The 13,169-nt window shown below is 37.9% G+C and overlaps 1 protein-coding gene across 1 annotated transcript in view; it reads right to left on the bottom strand.

The window, feature by feature from the left end:
* Positions 1-1,916: 1,916 nt before the first annotated feature.
* Positions 1,917-13,169, bottom strand: part of LOC126260337 (uncharacterized) — a 568,591-nt gene continuing 557,338 nt past the window's right edge. The window contains exon 3 of the mRNA XM_049957662.1: positions 1,917-2,208. Coding sequence (XP_049813619.1) covers positions 1,917-2,208 — 292 coding nt within the window. The remainder of the gene's footprint in view (positions 2,209-13,169) is intronic.

Below are 13,169 nucleotides of genomic sequence, written 5' to 3'. Positions count from 1 at the left end.
CGAACAAACCTCGTACCAGTCCCAGTCCGGTACACAATTTTAATCTCAAGAGTTCTACACAGTCTGTATAATTTTGGCGCTATAGTACAAGATTTGATATCTAAGACCCCCGCAATTGCGAGGCATCCCAATTAATTTAGAGAGATCCCCATCAATAGTAATAATGACGTACTAAAACCACAACCGGTTTGCTGCGCTGTCTGGCCCGACCTCATGTTATTTGTTAAAAATACGATAATTTCATACAATTGCAGATATGATTTTAAAATTACGAAACCGTTCGTGGTTTGAATAAGTAATTAGCACAATTGTAGCGGATCTCTCCAAATTAATTGAAGCTATAGGTTCGAGAGACTTGGTTAATGCAAAAATAACAAACTTCGTTTATCTACATCTGATATCAACAACTACCGCCCAATCTCTCTTCTGACTGCCTTATCCAAAATTCTTGAAAAAGTAATGTATTGTAAAGTAGCTTCACACCTTTGTAAAAATGTAGTTTTAACAAAATGTCAGTTTGGTTTCCAGAAGGGTTTTACAACGGAAAATGCTATATATACTTTCACTAATGAAATATTAAATGATCTGAGTAACTGGAAGTCACCTGTTGGGATTTTTTGTGATCTATCAAAAGCTTTTGATTGTGTAAATCATGGAATACTTCTAGATAAGCTCAAGTACTGTGGTATGAATGGGACAGTGCTCAAATGTTTTAAATCATACCTAACGGGAAGAGTGCAGGAAGTTGAAATAAACAGTTCACATAATATGCAAAAAAGTGGTGATTTCTAAAACTGGGGGACAATCAAGAATGGGGTGCCACAAGGTTTGGTTTTGGGTCCTCTGCTGTTCTTAATATATATTAATGACTTGCCATTCTATATTCATGAAGATGAAAAGCTGGTACTTTTTGCCGATGATGCAAGTATAGCTATCACACCCAAAAGACAAGAATTAACTGGTGAAATTGTAAACGATGTTTTTCAGAAAATCATTAAGTGGTTCTCTGCAAATGGGCTCTCATTAAACTTTAACAAAACACAGCATATACAGTTCCACACAGTAAGTGGAATGACACTATTAATAAATATAGACTTCGATCAGAAATCGGTAGCTAAGGTAGAATATTCAAGATATCTAGGTGTATGCATTGATGAGGGGTTGAACTGGGAAAAACACACCGAGGGTCTGCTGAAACGTTTGAGTTCAGCTACTTATGCTATTAGGGTCATTGCAAATTTTGGAGATATACATCTGAGTAAATTAGCTTACCACGCCTATTTTCATTCTCTGCTTTCGTATGGCATCATATTCTGGGGTAACTCATCAATGAGTATAAGAGTGTTCATTGCACAAAAGCGTGTAATCAGAATAACTGCTGGAGCTCATCCAAGATCATCCTGCAGACACTTATTTATAGAGCTAGAGATCTTCACTATAGCCTCACAATACATATATTCACTTATGAAATTTGTTATTAACAATCCGAACGAATTCAAAAGTAATAGCAGTGTACATGGCTACAACACTAGGAGAAAGGATGATCTTCACGACTCAAGGTTAAATCTAACTTTGGCTCAGAAGGGGGTAAATTATGCTGCCACAAAAGCCTTTGGTCACTTACCTAATAGCATCAAAAGTCTGACAGATAGCCATATAGCATTTAAAAGGAAATTAAAAGGATTTCTCAATGGCAACTCCTTCTACTCGTTCGATGAATTTTTGGTTACAGTAAGTGGGTAATTTCCAAACCACCACAAAAAAAATTTAAAATATTGAGTGTCATGTAATATTTTGTGTAATGTGATATCTTGTATAGACACCTTTTATTAACCTGACACGTTCCACATCATTACGAAGGGTCGTATTCATGATCTATGGAACAAATACTAATCTAATCTAATGTAATCGTAAGTCTAACGTAAAATAATTGTGAGTAAACTTGGTATCAGCAGCCCGGCACAAGAGAGTCCATTGGGCGGGTGTTGGAACTCACCAACAACTGTGAGGCGAACCCTGGAGTTCCTGGAGGCAGAGAGGCGGAAGTCGACGCGGCAGCGGTAGACGGCCTCGTCGCTCTCCTGAAGGCGGCTGAGGGTCAGTTCTGCTGGAGACTCCATCGTGCTGAAGAGGCCGCGGTCCGCCACCAGCTGAGGGTGCTTCCAGTGCGACTCCACCGGCGCCGACAGCCGCTGCCGCGCGTCGAAGCTGCAAGTAGTCCCACACTCAGCGACAAAGCCTGTTGATGCTTTACTAATGTGGTGATGCATACTTTTTAAGGTAACTATACTACTCCACCACTCACTGGGAGAGATCACTAGGACCTACGTACCATGTTGAAGACTTTAAAACGGTCACCTTCTCCAAGTTATACGTCGCTTAATTAGCTGCTCTCAGAGGCAACAAACCTGATCTTCACTATTTCGTATAATTATTGACCGAATTTGAAAATTTGAAATGCTGTCATGAATTGCTCACTAAGGAATAAACTCATACACTCTAAGGAAAAAGAAAAAGGAAGAAGAATATGATTCCTTAAAAAGAAATTATCCGGATGGGATGCAAAGCGGTAGATGTGTGATATGTGTATAGACAGATTATTACAATTTCAGAACAAGGGGAATGATTTATTCAAGAGAAAGAGCTTCACAAATCGAACAAGTAAATAATGCGTTGGCCCACCTCTGCCCGTTATGCAAATATTTATTTGGCTTAGTACAGATTGACAGAGATTTTAGATTTGTTCTTGAGGGATAGTATGCCACATCTGACCAACTGACCCGTTAGGTCATCATAACCCGAGGTAGTTCGACGGCCCTGACAATAATGCTCCAAAGTCTTCAATTACGGAGAGACCGGTGACCTTACGGGCTAAAGCAGGGTTTGGAAAGCACGAGGAGAAGCTGTAGAAACTCTCGCCAAGTATAACGGGGTTATCTTGATTAAATGTAAGCCCAGTATGCCTTTACATGAAGAGCAACAAAACGGGTCCTACAATATCGTCGACGGACAGCTATGCTGTAAGGTTACCGTGGATAATGACCAAAATCGACCTGCTATGAGCAGAGATGGCACCCAAGACCATCAATTTTGGTTACCGGACCATATGTCGGATGACAGGTTGGTATCCCACCATTGTCCGGAAAGTCTCCAGACATGTTTTCGGCCTGTGATCTCATTGACAGAAGTGGAACTGTCTTCACCTCTGAGTTCTACTCCGAACTGTGTCGCGATGACCAGCAAAAGGATGTCTGGAGGTGCCCCGAACAACGGTAGAATACCAACATCACTCTCGCCTGTCATATGGCCCGAAAGCCAGGACTGAAGGTCTTGGGTGCCGTTTCATTTCAATGCAGGACGCTTTTAGTTGTCATCACCGACACGCTAATGGCACAGAGGTACTTCGACGATATACTACGCCCCGTTTTGTTGTCCTTCATGGCAAGCCTTTCTGAGCTTACATTTCAGCAAGATAATGACCGCCCTCAGACTGTGGGATTTCCTACTGCTTATTTTCTTATTTGCTGCAGCCTTCATTGACCAGCAAGGTAGTCGTATCTCTCCCCAACTGAGAACGTTTGGTGCATAATGCGTTGGGCCCTCAGACCAGCTCGGGATTTTGACTACCTAAGCGCCGAACTGTTAGAATTTGCCACGATATCCCTTAGAAGGACATCAAACAATATTCCAGTCAATACATAGTCGAACAACTGCTTGAATAAGTGCAGAGTGGACCAACAGGTGATTGACTTGATCAATTTGTGAAACTCTTTGTCTTAAATTAGCTATCACTTTTCTGAAGTCTTCTAATACTGCCGTAGTATTTCGCTAAGCGTGCTCTGCTCTATTTCTTGCAGTAAAATTAATCTTCAGCAGTTTTGAGTTGACATTTATTTTGTGGTTCATGGAACCATTATTTCACTCCTGTGGATGAAACCCGAGTTAAGCTCTGCTATAACAGCAGACGAAGGAAGTCGTAAGGTGGGACAAGGCGACCACGACAGCTGCTTCAACGACCGTGGAAAGCTGCGCCGGCAGAAACAGCTTGAGCTCGGACTATCTGCCACTGTGAAAGCTAGAGGGCATTATCCTCGTGTCTGAGCGTCAATGGCTTACTTTTATTTGTTAATGTTAGCAAAATTAATCTTCAGATGTACTACAATAGAGTATGGAAGATATTCTTCGTATCATTCTATTACGAACTGTTCAGATCATCGTTTTAAGGTTATTTTTAGATAGACAGATAGTATTTTTAGATAGACAGGTAGAATATACGGATCACTCGGTGCATCATGGTCATTGTAACTAATGATCACTCAGCAAATTTTTTATTTTATTTACACATCAAGTTCCGTAGGATCAAATTGAAGAACAAACCTCCATGGTCATTGAACGTGTCAGTACACGAAATTACAACGTCAAAGTAATAACAGATAATAATAAACTCTTTACGAAAAAAAATGTCAAGCCATAATAAAGTATAAGTAAACGCAATCAATAACACAAAAAGAATCATCTTAATTTTTCAAGGAATTCCTCGACAGAATAGAATAAGTGACCCACGACGAAACTCTTCAGGTTCGGTTTGAAACCGCGTGGATTACTGCTAAGATTTTGAATTCTTATGGTAGCTTAATAAAAATTGATGTCGCGGTGTACTGCATACCTTTCTGCACATGAGTTAAGGAAATCCGATCCAAATGCAGGTTTGCTTTGTGCCATGTATTAAGTGAGTGAAAGCTGCTTATTTTGGGAATAAGCTGATATTGTTAACAAGAAATTATATATATATATATATATATATATATATATATATATATATATATATATTGAGAGGCCAACGTCAAAATACTGAGACCAGTGAACAGGGGTTGACAAGACTTTTGCAAACTTACACCACTTACTGCCCGTACCGCCCGTTTCTGAGCCAAAAATATCCCTTTAGAATGGGAAGAGTATACCAAAATGTAATACCATACGACATAAGTGATTGAAAATAAGCAACGTAGACTATTTTTGTTGTCGAACGGTCACTTACTTCAGATACCGTTGGAATAATAGAAACGGCAGCATTAAGTCTTTTAACAAGATCCTGAATGTGAGCTTTCCACGACAGTTTACTATCTATCTGAACACCTAGAAGTTTAAACCGTTCAGTTTCACTAATGATATGCCAATACTGCGAAATTAAAACGTTAGGTTTTGTTGAATTTTATGTCAGAAATTGTAAAAACTAAGTTTTACTGTGATTTAGCGTTAGCTTATTTTCTACATGTCATAAACTTAAATGTCATCAACTGCACTAATTGAAACCGAGCCTATGTTGCACACATCCTTTACTATCATCAGCAGACGGAAACATTTTAGAGTTACCCGTAATACTAGAGGGCTAATCATTTATATAAATAAGGAACAGGAGTGCCCTCAACACTGATCCCTGGCGCACCCTCCATTGGGCTATACCCCGATCAGACCCTGCATCAGCGCCATTCTCAACACTGTGAATAATGACCTTTTGCTGTCTGCTGCTAAAGTAAGAGGTGAACCAATTGTGAGCTAATCTTAGTATTCTGTAATGGTCCAACATCTGGAGTAATATTTTGCGATAAACACAATCAAATGCCTTAGTTAAGTAAAAAAAAAATATGCCTAGCGTTCGAAATCTTTTGTTTAACTCATTCAATACCTCACAAAAAAAGGAGGATATCATTTTCAGTTGTTAAACGACTCCTAAAGCCGAAGTGTACATTTGATAGCAAATTGTGAGATTCAAAATGATCAATTATCCTTACACACACAGCTTTTTCAATAACTTTTGTAAACAATGATGGCATAGAAATAGGTCTAAAATTGTCTACGTTATCCATTTCCCATTTATTATAGGTTGGCTTTACTTCTGAGTACTTCAATCGTTCAGGAAACTGACCATTCTTAAACGAAAAATTACAGATATGGCTAAATACAGGGCTAACATGTGTAACATATTCTGCTAGGCACTCCGTCATATCCATGAGAGTAATTAGTCTTCAGTGATTTAATTATTGACTCAATCTCCCCCTTGTCTGTATCCCAGAGGAGTATTTCAGACGTCAATCTCGGAAAGGCATTTGCCAAGAGTGTTACATGATACCCTGTAGATACTAAAATTTTATTAATTGACCAGAAATGCTCAGAAAATGAGTGGTAAATACTGTACATATGTCTAACTTACCAGTAACAGAGATATTTTTACTATGAACTGACTTTACATTGTCGACCTTGTGCTGTTGCCCAGACACTTCCTTCACAACTGACTATATAGTTGTAAATTTATCCTGTGAGTTAGCTATTCTATTTGTGTAATACATACTCTTTGCCTTCCTAATAACATTTTGAAGCACTTTACAGTACTGTTTGTAGTGGGCTACTGTAGCTTGATTGAGACTACTTCTTATACTTTGATATAAATCCCACTTTGTTCTACATGATATCCTTATCCCACTAGTCAGCCACCAAGGTTGCTTTCTACTCCTAGTACCCCATTTAGTACGTTCTAATGGAAGAAAAACTCAAAGAGCATGAGAAATGTGTTATGGAAAGCTTTACATTTGTCATCTATGTTATCGGCGCTATAAACATCCTGCCACTCTTGTTCCTTCACGAGGTTTATAAAAACACTCTGTTGCCATTGCATTAACTTTCCTGCATTGTTTGCAATCATATGTGAGATTTGAGTACAAAAGCCTTTTAGAGTTAAAATATGTTCATCATGGCCTGAAAGACCATTCACCCTTTTACTAACAGAACGCCCATTTAGTAATGAAGAATGAAATAATATATTGTCTATGGATGTGCTGCTGTTCCCTGGCATTCTAGTTGGAAAAAACAAAGTCTGCAGCAGATCATATAAATTTAGAAGATCTACCAACATCCTTTTTCTTGGACCATCGTATACAAAATTAATGTTGAAGTCACCACATGAAAGTAATTTCTGGTACTTCCTATAAAGTGAATCAAGAAGCCTCTGAAGCTTGAGCAGAAATTCTCTGAAGTCTGAGTTAGGGGACCTATAAATAACAAAAATTAGAAGCTTAGTTTCACAAAATTCAACTGCCCTTTGTGATGCTGTCTTTTAAACCATGTTGTGAATGCATAAATTTAGCAGCGTCCAACATAAATATTTAAATATGCATACAGTTCTAAATTGTCATTTACTAAACTACCCGGCTAGAATATGACATGAGCATGAATGTGAATTAACTGAAACACACAACGGTTTTTATATGTTGTCTGTAAAGAAGTGTATCTATTTAAAATTATTCAGTTAGGTTCGTTTACTACTTTCATACAAACTTCGTTCATTCATGAGTATCACTTCACTTTTATAACATGGAGACACACAAAACAGGAATCGGCGAATTTGACTGTAAATATTTCTGAGCTTTAGCTGAGAAAGTTTTATGCTCCGACACCAGCAAAGAATGGTAGAAGTTAAAATGGTTTGCTGTAGCATAGATTTTGATATACAATCATGTTACCTTTATTTGGATTCTTATTACAATGGCAAATATATATGTCTGAATTATTCGGCAATTTAAGCTCGCCACGTAAGGCTTTCAAGAAATGGCGGCAGATAAATGAACATCGGTGTATCACAAAATCGATCTGTTCTGATTGCATTAAAATAACTGACTGAATTAGATTTGAAAAAACATTAATCAGAACTAAATTTTGTTCTCGGCATTTTCAATCTGAAATAAAACTATAACCCATGCCAATAAAGTCATACAAATATATTTCTGCTATTGGCGGCGTTGCAGCCCGTCCGCATCGAAGCAAAGATGGAATGCAGAGGATCAAGATTAATAATATTCTTTCAGAAAATGTGACATAAACTTGAGTAACATTATTCTCCATTTTCCCCAATAATTTACAATAGGTGGTTTACATAATAGTAAAAATACCAGACTTAATCATAGGCGGCAGTTGAAAGTGCGTCTTGATAGCATTAAGGCTACTCAAACAAGAAGGAATGCAACAGCATATTAGCGATGATAGTAATTTTTCTTATAATTAAAAGATATCATTGTTTTCAGTCTATCTTCTGTGGGTTGTGAAGATACTGTTACACCATGTCTGCACTAGAACAACCAAACTGTTTCTCTGAGAACACACTTGTCTCTCACGATATCACATATAAAAGAAATATAAAAAAATCTTTTTATCGACCATAAAATAGTGGTATTCAAATATCTGTTCAGATCAGTGCTGTGATATGTCTATGGACTCAAACGGAATACTGTTTTTATGTACATGGCCACTCCTCCACTCCGCAAGCAGCTCTTTGAAAAACAGCCAGCTAATCTGTATCCTGGTAAAAGAAGCCTCTGAACTGTCAATTACTTTAAGTGCTGCTCCGATATACCAATAATTTCAGAGTCAAAATCTACGAGCAGTTAACTAACTTTATTTATAATGCCTTTACATTTTGATTAAATATGCTAATTCTTTCTCCACTTGGAAAAATGATGTTGTCTTAAGGTGATCCATTAATTAGAGGGACTTCCCTTAAGCAAGTGATGGTTGCCAATCAGGCAGTGGTATAGTAGCATGGTATCAGCACATGTGTGGTAAAACTCAGAGACCTGTGAGCAAAGTAAACTGTGTTGCGAGATTATGAATATCTAATTTTTCTTGTGGCATGTTATTAATATGTTTTGTACAGTTATAATGTGAGACAAGTAGAACTGTTTTTTGAGAATTCCCACATTCAGAAAAACACATTTTTTGAAAGCTTCTCAGGCATGTTTCGTTGACGTTTCAGCATCATCAGTGTTTTTGTTGTAGTCTTTCTATAAAATAGGAAAAATGCTCTTTACCACTTCTACATGTATAAATTTGAGTTTTTGAGGTAGTGTTTTCAGTTTTTATACTTTAAAGACGTACAAAGTTTTCTATATATACCTTGTTAGAAGATGCTGAGGAGAATTTGGACTTTTATGTTTCTAACTTACGAGCACAGACACACAGAATGTAAACACACATAACACAAACACACAGAATGCACGCACAAGTACACATGAACAAGAGAAACCCATAATAACAAGTAAATTGTACGATCTCACTTACAACGACAAATCAGAGAGTGAAATAGGCAACATGGTCAAAAAAGAAAAGAAAAACAAGGACTAGAAAAAGCCTACAGGACAGACGACTCTGTCATAGACGACTAAATGCAACTGAACAAGCACAGACAAACACAACACAGCTGGTATTTGCCATCTGACATGCCAGGACTGCAAATCATTTAATATAGGACAGACAAGTAGGGACTTTTACACCAGTTATACAGAACACTGAAGAGCATTGGAAGTAACATATTTCATTCTACATTTGCTGAACATGGACATTAAACACAGCCCAATAGAAATCAACATTGAACTGAAAATTCTGAAATGCTTCAATAGCCCTCCCAACCACCGTAGAAACACACACACGCACACACACACACACACACACACACACACACACACACACACACGCGCGCGCGCGCGCACAAAACGGCAGGTGGAAGATAAACGTCACAAAGATTCAAAACTTCTGCCCAGGAAACATTCATCTGTTCGGCTGTCTGCCACCTTGTTTCTTTGGTTTGTAAACAGTGACAGTGAAAATTACCTAACGCAGGCCTTCGCAGCGCACGTCGAGGGGAAACCAGAAAAAGTAAGTGAAACATATTGCAAACACACACACACACACACACACACACACACACACACACACACACACAAACTAACACTCACACACACAAAATCTTTCACATAGCGTTAATTAGTAGTAGCATTCAACATAACAAGCCCAGTCGTAAAAATTTGAGGTAAATAACGGTTCTACATTAAGGTACATATGGTTGCAGATGGCGAATTGTGAAACAAAAACTTCATAAAAGAAATTAAAAGTACAGGAAATCCCCAGCATGTGGTACCAACGTATACGAAGACAACTTTTATAGAAAGACCATAAAATATCCACTGATAATGCCGAAACTTCAGCGAAACATGTCTTGGAAATAAAAATAAAAATAAAAATTGTGTTTTGCTCAAGATGGACCCACTACAAACACAAACCTATTTGTAAACAAATGTGGCCAGAAGAGCTTCAAGCTGAAAATTATTATTTCAATACCCTCCTGGCATTTCCAGGCAAGCTCTACAACAAATTCTGGGACACTACAGCAGAATTACATCAACTATTTTAAACATAACATTCAACAGAACCTGTCTTTCACATAAAGCAATACCTAATTATACACAAGTCAATGTAAACATTATGTCACCTGCAGCCCAACATGTAAAGTGCAAAGCCTAGATTGGCTGTTTGAAACAAGAAATTATACGCCTACATATAAAGGTGCTGGAACTGAATACCAAAACATTCAAATTTAATATCGAACTAGGAAATCACATCAGAATCTCTAAAATATTAAAAAAGCATCAAGAATACAGTCAAACAGAACATAGCAACGCCAATAAAAATGAAATGGGAGAAACAGCGACAAACACTAAACACACTTTTGAAACACAAAAAAAAATCAGTATACATGAAAAAGAAGGAAAACAAACCACACATTGTGCAAACGCCTGGTCGACCTTACTGACATATAGCTGACTAACCAAGAAATAACTCTAATAGAAAAAGGACCGAAATACAACTTCAGTGCAGACATTACACACAAGACAGTAGAGAAACTAATCACAGAAAGTGGGTACATAATAAAACAACAAGATAGCAACAACTAATAAATTTGTAATGCAAGTGTGACAAGAGATTGGGTTGCAGAAGAAACAAGATGCCTAATTAAGGGAAACAAAAACAACGTACTGACAGGAACTAAAACTGAAGAGAAAACTATCAAGAAAATAACGAACAAACTTAAAAACAAAGTGGCTCTCACCACTAGATCATAATAAAAGAGGAGGAACACAAAAAAAGAATCATAAAATTTCTTAAAGACTACAACACGAAAAAGTTAACCTGTGAAGCAACACAAAGATACCAGAAAAAATATAAAGACATTACTAAAAAAAATGTATACATATTTACAGAACAGAATATGAAATGTCTAACACAAAAGTACCTCAAGGCAACAAAACTCAGCAGCCTACTAAAGCTCAACAAGAGAGACCTTCCTATGCGTCCAGCTGTAATATTTTGAAGAGCATTCACAGATCACCTGGCCAGAGAAATACACACATACTTGCAGGAACATTATGTGTATGCAAGCAACAAAGGCATATATAACCCCAAAGAGCAGATACGAAACATGAAAGACATTAATATACCCACAACAGCCGTGCTCACACCATTTGACATCGCATCCATGTACATGAATATCCCCACCACTGATACCAACAGGATCATCAAACTGGAACAACAGAGAGTTCTTCCCAAACCCCAATGAAAGGAAATAGCTAGCATTCTAAAACTAATCAGAGAGCAAAACTGTTTCTCATTTGACAACCAGTTCACCATCAGCAGACCCACATCTTCCTCATTCACACTGAAAACAAAACATTTGCAACACTAGTAATACGCAAGCAATAGAGGATAATATGTTGCTATAGCTATGTAGATAATATCACACACTTTCTAGACGGAACACCAAGTCACATCCAACAACTCAACAGTGATATAAATACTGTTCACCCAAAAATAAATTCAGCATAGAAATAGAAAATGACAAAATGCTACATTTCCTTGACCTCAGAATACATTGAGACGACGGCCAAAACGAATTCTCCATATTCAGAAAAGTCACCAAAACTAGCACAACCATATACAAATACAGTAATTATGTGATTGTGCTGGAACTATCACGTTTCCATATATGCTGCATAGACTGAACAAAATTCCACAGTGAAGAAAACTACAAAATTGAATTAGACACAACCAATAGCTATAGGGGATAGATATGACACTAACATCATAAAGAAACTGACTCCCAAAATCAAAAACAAAAATAAAGGGGACATCCAACACAAAAACTAGGAGCCAGTGACCAAGTTACAAACACAGAACGTAAACACCCATAAAACAGACACACAGAGCACACCCCCAAGCACACATGAACAAGAAACACTAATAACAACTAGCAAATGGTACACTCTCAACAAGAAAGTGGCCCCCAGAATAGCCACCAAAATGAAAAAAACACGGGTTAAAAGTAGCCTACAGGATAGAAAACTCGATGAAGGGAAAAAGTGAGGGCAACGAACGCAAGCACAGACAAATAAAATCGAGCGACGTGGAGCAGTGGCTGGACTCCCATTCTCGAGGACGATGGTTCAAACCCGCGTCCGGCCATGCTGAGTTGACTTCGCTGTTTGGTCCCATCCCCCAAATCAACCAAGACAAACAAAATAATTCTCACAGTTACCAACTGACGTGCCAGAACTGTAAATCAATTTATGTAGGACACACAAATAGAAACTCTAATATCAGATACACAGAACGGCATTAAAAAGCAACAGCTGTCGTTCTACATTTGCTGAACACCTGGAGGACATGAAACAAAGCCCAAAAAACTTCAGCACTAACTTGAAAGTTGATAGCCCGCCACAAAACTAATAGTTGAAGAAAACTATCAAATAAAAAAGTCATAATTAAAGGAAAACAAGTAATAAATCAATACATAGCCATTTGCAACAGAACTCTATTCTCTGCCCTCAAAGAGCTGTCAGACAACACCAACCTATAAACGCACCGAACCCCCCCTTTTCTGAACGCGCACGCGCACACACACGTAACACACAGTTAGAAAAAATAAAGAAAAATAGAATTAGAGATAATAATTAAATAAATAAAGCTCACACCCACTTACCTACACACACACACACACACACACACACACACACACACACACACACACACACACGAAATGGCAGATACACATCACATTTAAATCTCCTGCCCAAAAGACACTCAACTGTTCAGTTGTCCACCATCTTGTTTCTGTGTGTTGTAAATATTGCAGTGAAAGTTACTTAATGCAGGCCTTCACAGTGTAGACAATGGGGAAACCCAAAAAAAGTCAGTGAAACAGGTTGCAAACACACATGCACACACACAAAATCTTCAACACAGGTATAACCATAACAAGCCCAGTCACAAAATTTCGAAGTAAATAACGA

Source organism: Schistocerca nitens, chromosome 5 (assembly GCF_023898315.1).
Source record: "Schistocerca nitens isolate TAMUIC-IGC-003100 chromosome 5, iqSchNite1.1, whole genome shotgun sequence".
Lineage (NCBI taxonomy): Eukaryota > Metazoa > Arthropoda > Insecta > Orthoptera > Acrididae > Schistocerca > Schistocerca nitens.
The sequence above is the reverse complement of the archived record's forward strand: the minus strand, read 5'-3'. Positions and strand labels throughout refer to the sequence as shown.